This window comes from Moschus berezovskii, chromosome 6, assembly GCF_049115385.1.
Source record: "Moschus berezovskii isolate FMDL1 chromosome 6, NW_MosBer_1.0, whole genome shotgun sequence".
NCBI classification, from domain to species: Eukaryota; Metazoa; Chordata; class Mammalia; order Artiodactyla; family Moschidae; genus Moschus; species Moschus berezovskii.
The window spans coordinates 72,086,800-72,108,016 of record NC_142465.1 but is presented as its reverse complement, the minus strand read 5'-3'; the positions used below and the strand labels follow the sequence as shown (position 1 = coordinate 72,108,016).

Here is a 21,217-nt window from a genome sequence, read left to right as displayed (position 1 = left end):
TTTTGATGGCAAGCAGGACGTCTGCTTTGTGTGAAAGCGTTTCCTAGTCAATTGCTTATAAGAAGCCAAGGGAAAACAAGTAAATGGAAAACAAGTGGAGAGATCAGACAGCACCTTGACTGAGGGGTCAAAACTAAAGGCAGTTGGAAATTGCAGGTGAGAGGTGGTACGTACCTATGCACACGATGCCATCGCCAGTATAGCCTGCCTTGCACACACACACCCGGCTTCCTGGGGTGGTTCTTTTACAGACAGCCTTGGCAGAGCAACCTCCATTGCTGATCTCACAGGCATTGATTGCTGTAGAAGAGAAAGATGACACAGAGCAGTAGAGGAGGAGGAGGAAAATTGATGTGTTTTTACTTGAGTGACTGAGAAATAGAAGTTACTTCAAAATGGCAGGCACTGGATTAAACATAGATAATTCAAAAGAATGCAAAGCACTAGATGTCCCTGGTGAATTCTACCAAACAGTTAATAAACACCAAAATCTCACGTGCTCTCCTACAAACCGAAAGAGGAGGGAAGGCTTCACAGTGCATTCTATGAGACCAGTGTCACTCTGATGCCAAAACCAGACAAAGCTATCACAAAACTATAGAATAATATTCTTCATGAATATAGATCCAATATCCTCAAGAAAACACTTGCAGGTCAAATTTAGAAATATATAAATGTGACTGCATACTGTAAGAGAGAGGTACTAATATAGGAATACAAGATTGCTTAGCAGCCCTCAAGTCAGTTGATGGAATAGAGCATGGCAGCAGAATCAAAGGCAAAAATAGTCGTCCCAGCGTAAGGAGCGAAGCCTTTTGTCAAAAGTCAACATTGTTAATGATAGAAACGCTCCACAGACCAGGAATGGAAGGCAACTTCCTCAACCTGATAAAGGACATTTTTCACTTGTGAAAAACCCACAGCGAAGATCACGCTTAATGATGGCAGACCAAATGCTTTCTCCCATGATTGGGAATAAGGCAAGTAGGTCTGCTTTTCCCGCTTCTGTTCAACACTGTGTTGAATGAAGCTTCTGGTCAGGGCAATTAGGCAAGAAAGAAATAAAAGGCATTCGGATTAGAAAAGATGTAAAGGCATTTCTGTTTGCAGATAACACGATGTGCTAAGGAAAATTCTGAAGAATCCACTAAGAAGAATTAGAGCAAATCACTGAATTCCACAATGTTGTAGGCCACAGGATCTACTTCTCGACCACAGCAATGAGCAAACTGAAAATGAAATTAAGAAAACAATTCCACTTACAACAGCATCGAAAGATGGACTCTATTAACAAATTATAAAACACTCTGAAAACTACAAACATTGTGGAAAGAAATAAAAGATGACCCAAATAATAGAAAGACCTTCCATGTTCCTTGATGGGAAGAATTAATGCTGTTAAGGCGGCATTACTCCCCATGTCTGATCTACAGATTAAATGCAATCTGTCAAAATCCCAGTTGATTTCTTTGCATAAACTGACAAGATTATCCTAAAACTCGTATATAAATTTAGAGCGCCCAGAAGAGTCAAAACAACCTTTAAAAAAAAGAGCAGAGTTGGAGGACTCACACTCCCTAATTTCAAAACTTACTACAAAGCTTCACTAATAAAGACAGGGTGGAACTGGCAGAAGGATCCATATGGAATTAAGAGTCCAGAAATAAACTCAAACATCTGTGGTCAACTGATTGGCTACAAAGGTTCTGATATGTTATTTCCATCACAGGAAGGATGATCTTTTCAAAAACTGATACTGAGACAATTAGATATCCATATGTGAAAGAATGAATTTGGACCTCACTATATGTACATAAGAGCTTCTCTGATGGCTCAGCTGTAAAAAATCTACCTGTAAAGCAGGAGACATGGGTTTGATCCCCGGGTGGGGAAGATCGTCTGGAGGAGGGCATGACAACCTGCTCCAGTATTCTTGTCTGGAGAATCCCATGGGCTGAGGAGCCTGGCAGGCTACAGCCCATAGGGTTGCAAAGAGTTGGACGGACTGAAGCAACTGGGTACACAGGCATGTATACAAACATCAATTCAAAGTGGATCAAAGATCTGGAGTCCAAAGGTGTGTGTATGGGTCCTGGCTTGCCCTGCATTCACCGTGTGACATTAGACAAACGACTTAATTAGTATGAATTTGGGGTACACCCATACAAGTTTATGCACAGGTTTGGATAATGTATATGAAAGTTTTATAGAAATATTGAGCATTATATTAACTTACAGATGACAAAATGATGCCAAGAGAAGTCAAGCAGCTGTCCCCAGGTAACATACACTATAAGAACATAGATTTAAACCCAGGGAGTCTAACGACAGGACTGTTTATAACATTTGCCATTTTGCTATCTCCCCCCAAAACAGGGGGCAAGAGAAACATTACAGCTATTTGTCTTTCCACTGTTTTCACTGGTATGTTGAACGCATCCTACTTCAGGGAACACCTGAGACAATCCCCAGGGTCAGATGGTCTAGAACACAAATTGGTGAGGACTTTCCTGGTGATCCAGTGGCTAAGAGTCCACCTGCTGTATAAAGCAAGGGACACGGGTCCAATCCCTGCTCTGGGAAGATTCCATGTGCTGCAGGGCAACTAAGCCCGTGCGCCACAAGTACTGAAGCCTGCATGTGCTACAGCCCATGCTCTGCAACAAGAGAAGCCACCACAGTAAGAAACCTGTGCACCACAGACAGTAGCCTCCCACTCACCACAACCAGAAAAAGCTAACGCAAGCCCAAATTTAATGAATTAATTAAAAAAAGAAAGCAAACTGGTGCAATCATTGTCTAGCTCCACCACAATCTGGACTGAAGCCTTCCTGGACACAGTGTCAACAGAAAATGATGCCGTTTCCATTTTTTTCTAGCACTGAATATGCATTGGTCACCATAAGAGTGTTAGCTCATATTTATCGAGTGCTCTGTGCCAGGAATGTTCACAGGTATTAATTAAGTCATGCTGCCATCCAACAATCCATTGAGCAAGATTCTCTTATGACCTACAACTTACAGATGACAAAATGATGCAAAAAGCAGTCAAGCAACTGTCCCCAGGTAACACAATCCGTAAGAACATGGATTTGAACCCAAGGAGTCTAACATCGGGGCTGTTTTTGACAGCTGTCTCATTCTGTTTTTGTACGTGGAGAGGTCATTTCATCCCAAATCACTCTGCAAGGGACGTAGTTTTATATTTACTTTATAAATGAGCTAAGGGTAGTTTAGAGACCACCCAAGGCCATGTGGGGAGTGGGAAAAAGAACCAGGGCTCAAACCTCCTTGTGTCCCATTTCAGAGTCCCCATGCCCAGGCCACACCCTTGGTCAGCCAAATCCATGATTTTTAAAGCTCTCCAGGTGATTTCAATCGTGGCCAAGACTTAGAGAAGAGAACCAGGGCAGTGGCCCCAGACGTTCCAAAACCAACACGTCTCATCCATGAATAGTAGGTGTCCTGCCCCTGAATGAGATCAGCTACCCTGCCACATCCAGTTCCCCATCACTGCTTGGTAGCAGCTGTCCATTTATTTATTTTTGGCCACATCACATGGCATGTGGGATCTTAGTTCCCTGACCAGGGATCGAATCCACACCCCCTGCACTGGCAGCATGAAGTCTTAACCACAGGACCACCAGGGAATTCCTACAACTGCCCATTTAGTCTGCAGAAACACAGATCTCTCAATAGCTTGAGTTACCCTCCACCTAGCAGATTCCTTCTCTACTTACCTGTGCAGACAGTCCCATTCCCCTGGAACCCTGCTGCACATTTGCACAAGGCTGTGCCATCCGGATTGAGAAGACAGCTGCCAAGAGAAAGGGCAAGTGGTGTTTGCAGAAAAAATGCACAACATCCCACCTCCCGCCTGGATGGGACTCACAATACCCTTCCCCCTAGTATCCCAGCTCCTGCCCCATGAGGTACTCAGAGTTCCTCCCAAGGCCTGGGAGGAGAGTTGATCCCTAGCACAGCTCTGCCATAGGCAGCTAAAACTGCAGTTACTTATCAGGCAAACAACAGAGTGTGTATATGGAGGCATTGGTCCAAGGATATGGAGGGCAGCTGCCCATCTTCAGAGAGCATCCTATGTGCTCGAACCTATACTTCACACACTAGTTCACATAACCTACACAATATCCAGTAGCCCTAACAGGTAGGTCTATCATTCTTCCCATTTTACAGATGAGACCAAGGGGTAGAGGCATTAAATAAGTGGCTCAAGGTTATGCAATCAATGGATACGACAGAGGCTGATTCAAGTCTAACTCCAGCTTCTGCACTCTTAATGAATTAACCCATTAAGCTCCTCTGGGTGTTATGAATATGAAGTTCACTTATGAAGACGGAAAGCTTGGCTGTGAATTGCAAGTAAGGTTTGATGAAATTGAGGCCCACCAGGCACCCTCTGCTTCTGTGAAAGGGTCCCTGTGGCTTGAATTGGGGGTAACAACTGGTACTCTGCCAACGTGTCATGTAGCTCAGGGGGCAGCTTGTTCAAAAGGCTGGATCTGGCAAACTGATGGGGGCCTCATTTTTAGTTTTGTACTTAAATCTATCATAAATCCTCAGAAATGGTCTCAGGAAGCTGCTTCCCTAAAGATGGGATCTGGTGGACACACACTATTAGGAAAAATCCCCTTTGCATCACTCCCAAAGGTGGCCAGAGGGCACCTACTTGGCACTGGTGTGGCAAGTCCCGTTGCAGTTGTCTTTTGTGATCTCTGAAACAAGAGAACCAAATGCTGTCAGCCTTTCTTTAATAAATCTCACTCAAGAATATTCTTTTAGTACTTGGTGATAGGAAATGATCTAGTTCCTCACAAGTTAACTGGTACACATCATGGGAACTATGTGACCACGTAAATTCTCTTTTACCTTGGTTTCTAGGAAGCTCAGAGACAAATCTGGAGGTCAAATACACTGATGGAGTGTCTCCTGTGTGCCAGGTCCATGCTAGGTGGGGAGGCTGCACACTACTCCCTGGGGTTTAATTTCCTTTTATTGGGTTGGCCACAAAGTCATGTGGGTTTTTGTATGAGCTTATGGAAGGCCCCAAATGAATTTTTTGGTCAACCCAATATTTATACTTTCTATGTTCCTTATTCTTTTTTTCTCCATCATTTTGCTACAGAGTGATATAAATAAGCAAATTCTGTTACTGTTGTTTAGTCACGAAGATGTGTCCTACTCTTTTGTGACCCCATGGACTGTAGCTCCCCAGGCTCCTCAACCTATGGGATTTCCCAGGCAAGAATACTGGGGAGGGTTGCCATTTCCATCTCTAGGAGATCTTCCCAATCCAGGGATCAAACCCACAACCCCCATCACCCCCATCATTACTGCTGAGCCACCAGGGAAGCCCAAATAAGCAAATACCTAATTATAATTAAGTTGTTGTTTTGCATGTGCAAAAATAGCCCAGAGCCTGGCATGCAGCAGGTACTCACTACCTATTTGCTGAATTAATTCCTAAATTACCTGGAACAACATTATGTTCTTATTCTTGGATGCCCAGCTAACAGATACTTCCTGGCAGGGGAGGATCCGGCAAGAAATTGTTAGAGATGATGGAAAAGTACCCACTGGGCTGGTAGCTCAGGCTAAGAGCTTTTGGGAAAGAAATCTTGTTAGGTCTGGCCAAGTGATATAGAAGGTCCTGAAACAGAGACCTGGCTGTGACAGTGGTCATGTTTTGTGTGAGAGGGAACATTTACAGATTCCAATGAGCTAGGTGGACGCAGTGCCATTCTGTGCCTTTATGTGTGCTAGTCCTTGAGTCTGGAAATCTCTTTCTGTTCTGTTTCTGGAATGCCAATCACCTTTTAGGTCCCCCTCTCTTAAATCTGCTCTAGACCTTTGATTCAGTTAATTGATGACCACATGGTATGCTCTTTTGAGAAGGATGTGGCGCCCCTATCTGACCTCAGAGGGAAGAGTGCAATGATCAATTATCTGACATGACTTGGGAGTGGGGAGTTTACATGCGAACAAATGATAATCTAGTCTGGTAGAGAGGCGCTTTACTCTGCACTCTTATATCACAATTTTTTGAATATGACTGAACATTTATTTCCATTACTAGGCTAAGCTCCTTGTACAGATTGTGCTTCTTGTACAGACTGTGCACTGGAGACCAGGCTGGAAAAATGGGCAAGTGCCAACTGGCAAAAAGCTTTGTACTACACCCTCCTTACAGAAGCAGAAGATATTAAGAAGAGGTGGTAAGAATACACAGAAGAACTATACAAAAAAGATCTTTATGACCCAGATAACCACAATGGTGTGATCACTCACCTAGAGCCAGACATCCTGGAATGAAAAGTCAAGTGGGCCTTAGGAAGCATCACTAAGAACAAAGCTAGTGGAGGGGATGGAATTTCACTTGAGCTACTTCAAATCCTAAATGATAATGCTGTGAAAGTGCTACATTGAATATGTCAGCAAATTTGGAAAACTCAGCAGTGGCCACAGGACTGGAAAAGGTCAGTTTTTATTCCAATCCCAAAGAAAGGCAATGCCAAAGAATGTTCAAACTACCACACAATTGCACTCATCTCACATGTTAGCAAAGTAATGCTTAAAATTCTCCAAGCCAGGCTTTAATAGTATGTGAATCATGAACTTCCAGGTGTTCAAGCTGGATTTAGAAAAGGCAGAGGAACCAGAGATCAAATTGCCAATATCCACTGGATCGTTGAAAAAGCAAGACAGTTCCAGAAAAATATCCACTTCTGTTTTATTGACTACACCAAAGCCTTTGACTGTGTGGATCACAACAAACTGTGGAAAATTCTTCAAGAGATGGGAATACCAGACCACCAGATTCCTGAGAAATCTGTATGCAGGTCAAGAAGCAACAGTTAGAACCGGACATGGAATAACAGACTGGTTCCAAATTGGGAAAGGAGTACATCAAGGCTGTATACTGTCACCCTGCTTATTTAACTTATATTCAGAGTACATCATGAGAAATTCTGGGCTGGATGAAGCACAAGCTGGAATCAAGATTGCTGGGAGAAATATCAATAACCTCAGATATGAGGATGATACCACCCTTATGGCAGAAAATAAAGAAGAACTGAAGAGCCTTTTGATGAAAGTGAAAGAGGAGAGTGAAAAAGTTGGCCTAAAACTCAACATTCAGAAAACTAAGATCATGGCATCTGGTCCCATCACTTCATGGGAAATAGATGGGGAAACAATGGAAACAGTGACAGACTTTATATTTTTGGGCTCCAAAATCACTGCAGATGGTAACTGCAGCCATGAAATTAAGACGCTTGCTCCTTGGAAGAAAAGTTATGACCAACATAGACAGCATATTAAAAAGCAGAGACACTACTTTATCAACAAAGAACCATCTAGTCAAAGCTATGGTTTTTCCAGTAGTCATGTATGGATGTGAGAGTTGGACTATAAAGAAAGCTGATCGCCAAAGAATTGATGCTTTTGAACTGTGGTGTTGAAGAAGACTGTTGAGAGTCCCTTGGACAGCAAGGAGATTCAACCAGTCCATCCTAAAGGAAATCAGTCCTCAATATTCATTGGAAGGGCTGATGCTGAAGCTGAAACTCCAATACTTTGGCCACCTGATGCGAGGAACTGACTTACTGGAAAAGACCCTGATGCTGGGAAAGATGGAAGGTGGGAGGAGAAGGGGATGATAGAGGATGAGATGGTTGGATGGCATCACTGACTCAATGGACATGAGTTTGAGTAAACTCCGGGAGTTGGTGATGGACAGGGAGTCTGGCATGCTGCAGTCCATGGAGTTGCAAAGAGTCGGACATGACTGAGTGACTGAACTCAACAGGCTCCTAAAGTGTTTTTCCTATAGGCAATGAAATTTCTCCTCCTGGAAGCAATGGAGAATCACAGCAGGTCACTAAGTCCTGGGGAGTAGGTGGGAAACAATACTACTATAGTCCAGATGTTTATGTCCCCTGTCCCCAATTCATACTTTGAAATGTAATCTGCAATATGCTGGTACTTGAAGGTGGGGACTTGGGTGATTAGGTCATGAGTCTGGACTCTTCATGAATGAAACTAATGTCCTTATAAATGAGACCCTGGAGAGTTCCCTTGCCCCTTCTGCCGTCACGTGAGAAGACAGCCCTCTGCAGCCCAGAAGAAGGCCGTCACCAGAACCCAGCCATGCTGGCACCCTGATCCCAAATGCTAGCCTCCAGAACAAAATAACTTCCTGTTGTTTATAAGCCACTCAGTCTATAGTATTTTGTTATGGTAGCCTGAACAGACCAGGACTTCTATGCTTTAGAAGGTTCTGTGTGGCAGCAGTGTGAAGAATGGAATGGAGGGAAATTGACAGAAGGCAGAGAGATGGATCACAAGGGCACTGGTGAGAGGGGCAGTGGGAGGAGGAGGAGGTGAGTGCTCACCAGGGACAGGGCAGGGGGAGGCTGAGAGGGTGGCTCCAAGACTGGGTGAGCAGGTAGGGGTGGACTGGGGTCTTTCTCCACAGTAGAGAAAGCAGGAAGAAGATGAGTCTGGTGGTTCATCGTCGGCCCCGCTTTCTTCCTCTCACGGCACAAATACACCTCTACCTGCTTAATGACATGCATGTCTCCAGCCTTGGCCTCTCCCTTGAGACTTCCACGCACACACTCACACCTGCTCTACAGGGACTGTCTGGAAACCTTCCGCATCTTCCCCAGACTGCTGGCTGCTGGGGCAGGGACCACACTGCTCACTGCCGTATCCTCCGGCAGGAGCTCCAAGTATCTGATGAATGAATGAGTGAGCTGATACCTCCTGGGAATCTCCAGCTGGGTGTTCTCCCACCCCTCAAACTCACCCACTTGCAAACCACACTACCTCTTGCCCTGGCCCCTAAGCTGGCCTCTTCCAGAACTGGCCCATCATCTACACTGTGGACCCCGCTCCCTCTTCCTTTCTTCTGTGTCTCTAGTCGCCTCGTGCTCTTGATTTTAACTCATTTGACGATTGAGTGTCTTCGTTTTCCCTGCCACAGTCGGGCCACCACCTTGGTTCAGCTTTTGTTAACTGCCCCCTGAAAACCTGTGCAGCCTCCAGGTTGCTCCCTGTCCCTGTAAATGCGGTTTGTCCCCCTGTGCACACGAGGGTAGTCTGTGAGGCAACAGATGACCTCCTCATTATCCTTGGCTGTCACTTCTGTCTTGCTCTATTTCAGGGATTCCCCCAGGCTGTCTTCCTATTTAAGTGACCCCGTTGCTCCCTACTTCCTTCTCCCAGACCCTCTAAAGCCTTGCTTGGCACACCTGCATTTTACATCTGCTCTAGGGTATCTCCTTGCCTTGAGAACCATTTACTTTCAACTTTAGCTTTTCAATGAAATCTGTGTTACCCTGAGTTTTAGCATTACCTGGAGTTTTGGGCAAAGACACTCCTTCTGATAACTCCATAGCCCTGGAGCCCTCACTGGGCTGTCAGGCACCTGTGACTCCTCTCCAGCTCCCACCCCAGAAGAGGGGGACTCTCTGATACCTGCTTCCAGGGGTAATTTCTCCAGTCCAGGGTCAGAATGACCTTTCTAAAACACAAATCACATCGTACTGCTGACTTGCTCAAAACCCTTGAACGGCTTCCCAACAGAAAGCTTCAGCAGGAGGTCCGCCGCCCTTAGGCTTCCAAGTCCTGACTCCTGCCCACGTCTCTAGCCTGTTCTCACTCCACGTTCCTCTTTGCCCCTACATTCCTCTCATCCTGCAGTCCTGCAGAGCTCCCCCCATCTTTGGACTTTTCCATAAGCTTCTGTGTGAAATTTTCTCTCCTCTCATCACTCTGATAGGGACACATAAGGAATCATCAGTGCAGTAGGAGGGGGGAGGGTTCAGGAAAATGGACCGGCTCAGAATCTACTGAGAATGGGAAACTGATATCTCTTGGCAATAAGTAGCAAACTTTTCCCCCAAAGTACCAACTGCTAACTCAGAAATTCCATCTCAAGGAATCTAACCAAATGGATTAATAAGATAAATGCAAATATATATGAATATATACACACATATACATGTGTATATATATATATATATATATATGAATGAAATAGTCTTTGCAGCATTGTTTATGGTAGCAGAAAACTAATTTTAAGAACATGGTAAAGAGAATGGCTACCCACTCCAGTATTCTTGCCTGGAAGATTCCATGGACAGAGGAGCCTGGTGGGCTATAGTCCATGGGGTTGCAAAGAGTCAGACACGACTGAGCCACTAACACAGTCTGATAATCGGATATTATATAGAAATTATGAAAAAAATGATGTTTCTCTATGTATTTATTCAATGAAAAGATATTGATCATATGTATTATATGTAGTGAGAGACTCACAAAACTGTGTGCAGAGCATGGTCCCATACACGTGTCTATACCTAGAAAAAGGCTGGAAGGCCAATACGAAATACTAATGATAGTTTTCTCCCTGCCTTGGGAGTATGAGTAATTTTTATTTTCTTTTTAATGCTTTTATTTTACAAACTATTTTTGCTGCAAGTAGGAATTACTGACAAAGAAAGAAATGAAGATGCCATTTCTATTTTAGGAGGAAAAAACAGAGACCAGATCGCGAGGACCAGGAGGCTGGCTCTTACCACTGTCGCAGGTCACTCCCCGCCAGCCCACGTCACAGTCGCAGGCACCGTCACCCAAGGGTCCTTGATTGCATCTCCCGTGGACGCAAGTGCACACTAAGTGGAAACACAGCCACACGTCGTCAGAGTTTTGACCTGTGTTCAACAACTCACTTTTCATTTACTGCAAAGGCTCACTTCTGAGCACTTAAATTCTCCAGTCCGCTTCCAGATAATAAGTGTCACTAATGGGTGGGTGTTGGCAATTTGATCTCTGGTTCCTCTGCCTTTTCTAAAACCGAGTTCCTTGGACTGCAAGGAGATCCAACCAGTCCATTTGAAAGGAGATCAGTCCTGGGTGTTCATTGGAAGGACTGATGCTAAAGCTGAAACTCCAATACTTTGGTCACCTCATGCGAAGAGTTGACTCACTGGAAAAGACTCTGATGCTGGGAGGGATTGGGGGCAGGAGGAGAAGGGGAAGACAGAAGATGAGATGGCTGGATGATATCACCGACTCTGTGGACATGAGTTTGAGTGAACTCTGGGAGTTGGTGATGGACAGGGAGGCCTGGAGTGCTGTGATTCATGGGGTCGCAAAGAGTCAGACATGACTGAGCAACTGAACTGAACTGAATGGGTGGGTGGGGGAAGGGGTCGGATTCCCCGGAAGGGTAGGAGGCATAGGAGTGGGCTAAATGGTGAAACAGGTTGTGCTCAACAAAGACCACCCTTTGGGGACTGTGCAGCACTGCGGGGCAGTGACCCAAGCAGTGTGAGAGCGCCCTTGGCTCAGGTTATCAGAGGAGCCGAGGTTACGTGGGATCCCTTGGGATGGAACCATGTTTATTCCCTAAGAGTAGGTTTCAGAGAGAAGTCCTCTAGGATCCTATAAACCTGGTGTGGCCCTTCCTTCATTGACTACATAGAAATGCTGATTCCCTTGTTACGCAACAGTGTGGTGAGTGTCTTTAGGATCTGGATGAAAGTTAAGGATGCCTTTCTCAGAAAAAAGCATTCAGCCCTGGGGGTTTGCTGAACCCTGTGAGGATCATCTGTGGATCCTAGGTTAGGAAATCCTGCATAAATGCAAGTATATAATTCCTCCATATAACACAGAAAAAATCAGCACAGTAATGCCAATTACGTATTATACAGCCCAATTATAATGATTCAATTATATATTGATTTTGTCTGGCTTGCTCTGACTGATGAGAAAACAGTGATAACCAGGTCACATGCATGACTCAATAGAAGGTAGGAAAAATGCTTTGCTTTCCCATCATGGATTAGAAAACCCCTTCTATCCTGTCAGCCCCTTCATAAATGTGTGTCATGAAAGTCAGGGTGGGAGACTACAGGTGCCTTAGCTAAAACAGGTCACAGTTTTCGTAAAAACAACATAAAGCATGTGGCTGGCTGTGTGGACCAATAGAGTGACCATCACGTAAAGGGCCTGATTCAAGAACAAGGCTTTGGAGGGCAGCAGGGTGTGCATTCAAATCTCATCAGGTGTGACCTTGGGGGAAGTCATTCAACCTCTTTGCCTTATGTCTTCATTTGTAAAAAGGGAGCATGAACACTCCAGTATACATGGTTCCCGTGTGGATTAAATTAGATGTTGTGCACAGATCTGCTTTTCAAACAGTCACACAATGTCCAAAACTGAGTGTAACCACAGAGACCAGGGCCCGCAGACTAATACAGAAACGTGGGTGGGCTGGACAGTGTCAATGAGCAGACTGGAGTGGGCTGGTAGGTGCAGGTTAGTTGGTACTGTGACTGTTTGGCGTCGCTGCCCAGTGCAAATTACACAGCACAGAAGTTCTTGTCATTCACATGATGATGGCAGTGGGGGCGAGGTGGTAGGGGGTGGATTCCAGCCTGCCCTGGACACAAGCTGGCCAGGGAGCACATATTCAGACTCTCTTTCCTCCGGCATCTCCGGTTGGTCTGGGGAGCCCGCTGGGTGGTGGTGGGGTACGCACCTTGGTCGCAGTGGATGCCATACTTGCCCTCAGTGCAGGTCTCACAGGCCGTCCCGCTGAAGCCCCGCCCACACTCGCACACGCCTGTGCCATTGGCTCCGTCCAAGCAGATCCCGTTTCCGAAGCAGACGTTCTCAGGTTTCCCTGGGCAAGGCTGGCACTGGGGGCCAAAGTAGCCCGCACAGCATTCTCTTGTCTGAAACAGAAGGGCCAGGCCGGGTGAGGACAGGGCCATACCGCCGTCCTTTGGACGTGTCCAGCCACAGTGCGGACATCTTGCAGGCGGGACTGGATGTGTGCCCGTAGCCTTGACCCAGTGTGGAATGGTTATAAGGGACGGGGACAGCATCCCCCAAGAATGGGGCCGGGGGGCATGCCGTTTCCATGGGTGCCAGCACCAGCATGGAGGCTTCTGCTGAGGAGCTAGGAAGGACCGGAAGGAAAAAGGCAAGCAGGAGGAGAGGGTGAAAAGTGAGAAGGCAGGAGGGGCAGCAGGAAGAAAGAGTCGTGTAGGTGATGCCAGATGGGCCCTGTTGTTGTTTAGTCACTAAGTGGTCTCTTTGTGACTCCATAGACTGTAGCCTGCCAGACTCCTCTGTCCGTGGGATTTCCCAGGCAAGAATACTGGAGTGGGTTGCCATTTCCTTCTGCAGAGGATCTTCCCGACCCTGGGATGGAACCCATGTCTCCTGCATTGCAGGCAGATTCTTTACCACTGAACCACCTGGGAGGGGCCCTGGTCATCCCCAAACCTGGCCCCTGTGTGTTGTGTTATTTCATCTGGTACTGAAGGTTGGGAGGCAGGTGAGACCTCTGATGTTCTATAATGACTCTCTTACTTCCGGGAAGCCCTGCAGGATTATCTGCTTGCTTGGGCCAGCGTTTATTCTTGAGTGCACTAAAACACAACATCTCCTGCAGCTGCACGTTCCACAATTTAAGAGCTGAATCACTGGCCTCTAGGATTGGCAGAGTCTGCGTCTTCTGTGAAAGGAGCAGGACAGGATGTTATAGAGAATTTTCCTGCAGATTCCAAAGCCACAGCCGAGAGGTCCCTAGCTCTGGGGTTCCACTTTTCTAAATGATCAGGCGCCCCTGTTCTTGCTTTAGGGAGTTGCCCATTTTCTGTCTCTTTCCCTTTCTTGTGAGAACAGGAAGATCCTCTTAGCCTCCTAGACCCTCTATTTCTTCATCATGAGGCTGAAAATTGCAGCTGTCACCAGTGTACTGACTTGTAGGGCTGTCCTGAGTTTTAGTGCTACCCTGGCTATTTTGAGTGATAACTGCAATGGAAATAATGAGGGGACTTCCCTGGTGGTCCAGTGGTTAAGAATCTGCCTTGTAATGCAGGGCATGTGGGTTTAAGCTCTGGTCAGGGAATTAAGATCCCACATATCATGGGGAAACTCAGCCCATGCACCAGAACTAGAGAGTCCGTGTGCCACAACGAAAGATCCTGCATGATGCAATGAAGGTCTCATATGCCGCAACTAAGGCCTGATGCAGCTAAACAAATAAATATTTAAAAATAATGAGAAGAAAGGCAAGATGGCAGAAAGAATCCATGCAAAGGCACTTTGAAAAGTATAGCATATGATTATGTTTCTCAATATTACTGCCATTGTTAGAAGGCTTATTAAATTGTTATACTCACAATGACGGTTTTCACACACTTTGGCTGGCACCCAAACAACAGGGATCGCCTTCCCATGAAATAAATGGTATAGAGACATCTCCTCGTCTCTTCACCCTATGAAATAACAGCAATTATATTAATATCAGCTTTTCAGTTAGGACAAAGCTTTCCAACCTCTGAAAGCAAGGAGGTGGGTGATACATTGCTGTGTCTCTAATTGAAATGTTCTGGAAAGTGAGGGGGCTGGCTTCTTGGAGCTGCTTCATAAAAAAGAAAATGCAACGTTGAAATGTTGGCTGCCAAAATACTAGGTGGCAAAATGCAGATAATTATCCCTTAAAGTGATACTCCAAAAAGAGAACTTTTCTTAAGAAGATTAGTTCAAGTTAGGAAGAATCATAGAGCAACTCAGATAAAAGCATCTTTCCAACACTCGACATTGAACTGAGACTTGGTTTCTTTTTATTTATTGGTTGATGGTTGCCTGGTCTGAGGCAGGATTAAGGCTGTTTACAAAGACTTATACAAGAGTAAATGCAAACTCAAGTGAGAAGAGTCAGCACTGTTACTGTCATAAATTACTATTGTGCCATGGAAGGTGCATGTGTGTTGATTCTTTGTAATTGTTGGAGCATCCTCTGAAGCACTGTTTCCTATAAACAGCTACAAGAAACACAGACAGGTCATTCATTCAGAGGTATGTGTATCACCCCCCAAGTCTGTGATGTGTTTCTTTGCAAAAGTTAGTTATAACTTCAACCATAAAGGGAATCAGGAAGGTGGGACTCCTCAAAGCTTGAAACATTTTTACTGTGAAGTTCACTTCCTCTGATAAGATTTCCTGCTTCTGTCCTCAACCAGCTACTGGGATATGAAAGATGTAGAAACTGAAAAATCCCTTCTTCCACTGGGTGCTGATTGAGATGAGCTCCTGTTTTTATTTATTTATTAATCAAAATTTTGCTTTGGTTAAAAAAAAATGGATTCAAGACTTCAGAAAGATGCATACAAGATTAAGAAGGTGAGATTAAATTAAAACCCAGTGAAGGAAGGAGGGCAGTGAAATGAGGTGTGGTAGAGACTCACTTTCTAATTCGGACCTTCCTGTGATCCAGAAACAGTTTTATCAAAGAAGATGTCAAAGAAATACTTACCAGTGGTTTAGTTCCAAATGGGCAGATGGGCGGCTGGGGGCACTTTCCACACTTTCCCTTGGTAAAACACAGAGGCAAACTGAGTATTTCATGATTATTACTTTTAATCAAAACAAGGCTGCAAATATTTTCCAGACTTGAGACTGAAGGTTTCAGGCTACAGAACTGCAAATCAGAAACTCATCTGGCTAATCTCTTTCATGTCCTTGAGCCAAACACTTCAGCTACTTCAGGTCATGGACATTGGAGCATCATTTTCTCCACTACACATTTCAGATGCGTGTAATCTTGTAACCTGTGCGAGTCTTAACTCAGTTAAATCCTAATTCCTTTAACACCAACTCTCATTTATTGAAAACCCACTATTTAGTGAATTGGGCCAGACTCTGAGGTTAAAGAATGCATCACCCACAGTGCCCCCAGCCCTAGGGGCACACTGTCCAACTGAGAGGTCGGCATGGAGATAATATCCACTGTGACGAGACAAAGATTCACAAGTGAAGAATGACAGACATTTTAAAAGTGCCAGCCTGTTCCAAAACAGAAGGAGGCCAATGTGGCTAGTTCTTAACTTGGCACCTATGGATGGTAGAGCTTGGTCATTCACAGCTCTCGCTCTGGGGCCAGACTGCCTGGACTTGAACTCCTTCTTTGCCACTTGCTAGCTCTGTGAACCTGGGGGTGTCATTAATCTCCCTGTGGCTCATTTTCCCATCTGCAGAATGGCAGAGTGATAGCGCTTACTCTGCAGGGTGTTGTGAGGACTCCATGGGTAATGCATGTAAAATGTTTAGAGCAGTGCCTAGCACATAAAAAGTGCCCAACAGATGTTAATAGCTATCATTATTACTGAGAGAACCTATACCATCTCATGAAGTAAAAAGTCTCAATTACTTCCTATATTATACTGAAATGATCCATTTCCGTATTTTATCTCCTGGTAGATGATGGTGGGCCCAACCCTGCCCATGGGTGCACAGGGCTCCTTCCCTATGCCTATGCTGGGCATGACACATTTTCCCCTTGAGGGAGACCATGGCTATGAAATCCTGCTCAACACAACCCTTCAGGCAGCCTTTCCAAGGCATACAAGGCACTAGACTGTGAGCCCATTGAGGGCAAGGGTCATGTCTTACTTACTTCTGTAGAGCCACAACCAAGTACGCTCCTTGGCATTTAGAGATGTTCCTTTAGTGGTTTTTTGAACTGAATTGAGATACTCTAATAGATGAGTCCCAGGCTCTCAAAATTATAAAAAATAAGCCAACACTCTTTAGTTACATCATTGGTCTTGAGTAGAACTTACTCGTACGATAATAGTGTCGTTAATGTCACATCTATTCTTCTGAATTTCTAGCACTTTCCCCAAGCCATGGATCATTCCCTTGTCAGTGGCTACATTGGTGTAGTTTATCGGAGCCTCGTTTACGTAGAGCTGTGAACAGGAAGGTTAACTGTTAATTTTTACTACAGTGATTTTAAGGGAAATAAGGACGATAGGGATTGGAGGATGTCAGCATGACACTGGCCTAGGAGATACGGCAATATTCACCTGGCAGGTATAGCACATTGTACTGGAGACAGCTCTGCCCTAGGAGAGGGGAGTCTGAGGGACAGTTCTGCATCTGGTACCTTCTATCTGTGTGACCTTGGGCCAGCTGCTTTTCCTCTTTGAACCTCAATTTCCTCCTTTGTGAAAAGAAGAGGTTGTTCCTGATGATCTCTAAGTTTTCTCTCTAGCATCCAAATGATCGGTTTTTATGGTTGAAAAAATTCTGAATCACGTTCACTATGTTAGTGCCATTGATAATATGTCTCCAAGGATGTGCTCAGCTTTGCTAGTTATTGGCAGTCCCAGAGGTATGGATGCCTTCCATAGCCAAAACATAGAGAATGAAACTTAGCATCCTTTTAGCATAGCTCTGCTTCCTGGTTAATTTGCAAGCATCCCTCAGTAAGACTAAATGACCGTTATACAAGAATAAAAATAATATTTGAGTGTTCTAGAGTTTGCAAAAATGTGTTCTACCAGATAGATCACTTTCTAGGGTGTGGAGACTGCTCAGAGGTCTGCATTAACCATATCATGTTTTCCTTGGGGCTTCTCTGGTGTTCGCAGGACGTTTGTATTGTCTTTGTTTCCACTGTCTTTGCCTAGTGTGTCAGTAAGCGTGTAAGACATGGGAACTAAATTTATAACTTAAATTCAACTTTGAGTTGTATCTTGTTTGGTTTTGATTTTTTTTAATGGGAGGATATCTTAATGATTGTTTAGTGCAAAATAAGTAAAGCCATTAATTCATTCCTGAGTATAACTAATATAACGGAAAACAAATGCCTGTTTGAAAAACTAGGGGGTCATACGTGTGTGTGTATAGGTGTAGCAGGGCTGAGGTTGGGAGAAGAGGGAATTCTTTGCTGTACTAAACAGATGTCAACTTCATATCTAATGAGCATTTAAAAATGATTAACATCTCCCAAACTCCCCAATGCATCAAGATTGAAGTGACTCTATTAAGTGTTTAAATTTGAACTTCCACTGAATGTTAAAGTCCCTGATGATTTACTTGAAGTCAAGTGAATTTCCATGGGATGTTGGGCTGAATCATGACTGAGGCCCACAGAAGTGGTCCAGGGCCTGTGTAGGTTTGGAGAAGCAGCAGGGGCCTCACTTGTGGTGTCAAATGGTGATCACAAAACAAATCTGCAGAATTCCAAGAGGCTGAGCTGATTTAAAATATCAAAATATCAGAACTTCTGATGTTGTAATACTGTTGATTTGGCATAAAAAAAATCTGAATCATTTTTATTGTGAGATATACTTGAAGAATTACAAGCTGCATTAGAATTTTGATCTGAACACAAGTCTCTTCATTTAGACAGCATTTCCCCACATCTCTGTTGTCCTGAGAGTGAATGAGTTATCAATAAAAGCAAAACCTCTGTTGTAAGATAGAACTATTTAAAATAAAGTCTCTATTGCAAAAGAAAAAAAAAGCTCTAGATCAAAGACTTTTCAAACACATGGAAAATAAACATGATGGAATCAAAACTGATTCAACTAACCAGAATATTCATTTCTACATGATGAAATAAAAGATAACAAAGATAAAAACAAAAATATAAGGTCCTTATCGACAAAAATTGCCTTACCTGGAAAAAAAAGAATATGTATTTAAAAGGATCTCCTCAAAATTATTACACAATAGGTAAGATTATTTATAGGAGTCAGAGGGAAATATTTGGCATTAGATTATTCTCTAAGTAATGAAAAACCAGAAAGACTTAAAAAAAACACAAACACAAATCTGAGCATGTTATAAAAAAAAAAAAAAGCAACTGTACACAAAATTCACTTGGGCTTCAATGATGATAACACCGAGAATATTGTTTTCAAAATTGTGCTTTTTTTTTTTTAAAAAAATGCACTTTTTTTTACAGGGAACAATATTATTGCTTAAAAATTGGGGATTAAATTTTCATCATTTTAATATAGTGCTTCAGTTCAGTTCAGTTGCTCAGTTGTGTCTGGATATAGTGCTTAGTTTCTCCTAAGTAATCATTAGTTTTTATTACCTTTTCTTGTGAGAATTTATACCAGAGTCACATAGTGAATTTCTTATTGAATTTTCAGATTGATTGCTTCACTGGCTATTTGACATAGGTACATAGAATTGCATACTGAAATGTTTAAAATATGTATTTAGTCTCCATTCTTTTTACAAATTCTAAACACTTTAAGTGCTTAGAGGTTGTGTGAGATTAATACTGGGATACTGGGTTGGGGGCAGTTGGCCTTAGGTCTGCAGTCTGTATGAACAAGCAATGGTAATAATGTTCATTCATTTGGCTGCTGGATCCTTCCTTCACATGTCAGGTGGCTCCTTACACCCTGGGGCCATGCTACTTTGGGGAGTTACATTTGGCTGCCAGGTTCCCTGCCACCTTGGAGGTGGCTTGGGGACTGTCTGTTGTTAGGAAGCAGAACTGAAGGGTCCTGTGACTGTTGGGATTCAATCCCAAGACCAGTCAGACCACACTGATGGTCTGAGGGCTGGTGATGGGGTGGACAAGGTGGGAGCTTCCCAGTCTGGCCCAGTCATTACTTTATGGTGGAACACAGACAGCTGTCTGCTGTGGATAAGGCTGAGGAAGTGGTGGTGAAGATTATCCAGTGTGGAAGTGATGGCGGATGACGGAGCTAGGACGCCCACCGTGTTTTCAGGGGAAGGATCGCACCTGGTCATCATGGAGGAAGAAGCCGAGGAGGTAGGAGAAGCCCAGCATGGTCTCCCGGTGCATGCCATTGTGAAGGTCATTCTTCAGCAGCTTCTCGTCTAAGACCACGTGATACCTGAGTATGTCTTCCTCCTGGACGACACACAGAAGGGAAAGTCAGCCCACAGGTCCACCAGTCCCTGGGCACTCACTGGGCATCATCCCAGCTGCATCTCGTCACGCTTGCAGTGGCAGCTGAATCTGAATGGCAGAGACCTGTGACTCCCAGAGTGGTTTTCTCAGGTTCCCCTCTTCCTTAAGATGCCAGCACCAGCCTGGCAATGCCTTCTCCAAGGGCCCCCGGGACCCTCCTCCAACATCAGAGCCACTGGACGAATGGGGCCCCCCCCACAGGTCTGAGTCACCGCTTCTCTGGGCCCCTCCAAGTTTCTAAGTTTTAGCTGTCCTGCCCTCTTTTCTTTCTTCTCCCAGCCTTTGGGGTTATGGATGCTTCTATGCTATCTCTATTTTACCTTTCAATTCTATCTATATAGCTTTATACCCAATAAACAATTCATAATATTAAATTTTCTCTGGTATGGTTTCTGTCTCCTGATGGACCCTAATTTTTTTTTTAGTAATAATTTTTACCTTTCTATATTTAAATAGAGTTGTGAGTACCTGTCAACCTCAAACTCCCAATCTATCCCTCCCCTCCCCCACAGTCTGATGGACTCTGATTAGTGCAAGGACCAAGCCCCCTCTTCTAATGTCCTGTTGGGACAAAGTACCAGCATGGGGCAAGCGAGGAGAGAAGATTTAATTTTAAATCCAGTTCAAAATGTTGATAACTACAAGGGGCTGGTTTTTAAAAAAATTTTTTTAAAATTTTTACTTAATTGAGATTGTGTTTGTGGCTGAAAGTGATGATAAGACTTTCTGCGAGATTGCCTGAGGTTTTATCCCAGGGCAGTTAATGAATGTTCTCCACTAAACAGGTTCAAAGGGATGGGGGAAAGAGTGGGGAGACACAGAAAAGATGACTTCCACTTCTGTTCCAGGAGTGCTGCTCGCTGAACATGCCAGTTACAAAAATCTAATGCCCAGCGTTTTCATCCAATTGGAGAACTAAGACCTGCTGCTGCTGCTGCTGCTAAGTCACTTCAGTCACTAAGTCACCCCACCAGGCTCCTCCGTCCCAGGGATTCTCCAGGCAAGAACACTGGAGTGGGTTGCCATTTCCTTCTCCAATGTGTGAAAGTGAAAAGTGAAAGTGAAGTCGCTCAGTCGTGTCCGACCCATAGCGACCCCATGGACTGCAGCCTACCAGGCTCCTCCATCCATGGGATTTTTTAGGCAAGAGTACTGGAGTGGCTTGCCATTGCCTTCTCCCACCTGCAAAGACATTTCCTTATACGAGGTGTAGAAGTGCTGTGGGGTGTACGGATGGTCTGAACTCAGAGGCAGAAGAGATTATCTGCGGCTAAGGGACCAGTTAAGGGCCCCAGAGTCAACAAAAGAATCCGAAATACAGTAGTTGGGTGCAAAGTCAAAAATGACAGAATGATCTCTGTTCATTTCAAAGGCAAACCATTCAATATCACAGTAATCCGAGCCTATGCCCCAACCAGTAATGCTGAA

General features: G+C 44.3%; 1 protein-coding gene across 1 annotated transcript in view; it reads right to left on the bottom strand.

Moving 5' to 3' along the window:
• STAB2 (stabilin 2) overlaps positions 1 to 21,217 on the bottom strand; it is a 174,679-nt gene that overhangs the window by 52,602 nt on the left and 100,860 nt on the right. The window contains exons 34-42 of the mRNA XM_055394412.2: positions 19,598 to 19,729; positions 16,665 to 16,793; positions 15,359 to 15,415; positions 14,223 to 14,318; positions 12,569 to 12,764; positions 10,602 to 10,697; positions 4,688 to 4,733; positions 3,741 to 3,817; positions 175 to 300 (exon numbers count right to left, since the gene is read on the bottom strand). Of these exons, the coding sequence (XP_055250387.2) occupies positions 175 to 300; positions 3,741 to 3,817; positions 4,688 to 4,733; positions 10,602 to 10,697; positions 12,569 to 12,764; positions 14,223 to 14,318; positions 15,359 to 15,415; positions 16,665 to 16,793; positions 19,598 to 19,729 (955 nt within the window). The remainder of the gene's footprint in view (positions 1 to 174; positions 301 to 3,740; positions 3,818 to 4,687; positions 4,734 to 10,601; positions 10,698 to 12,568; positions 12,765 to 14,222; positions 14,319 to 15,358; positions 15,416 to 16,664; positions 16,794 to 19,597; positions 19,730 to 21,217) is intronic.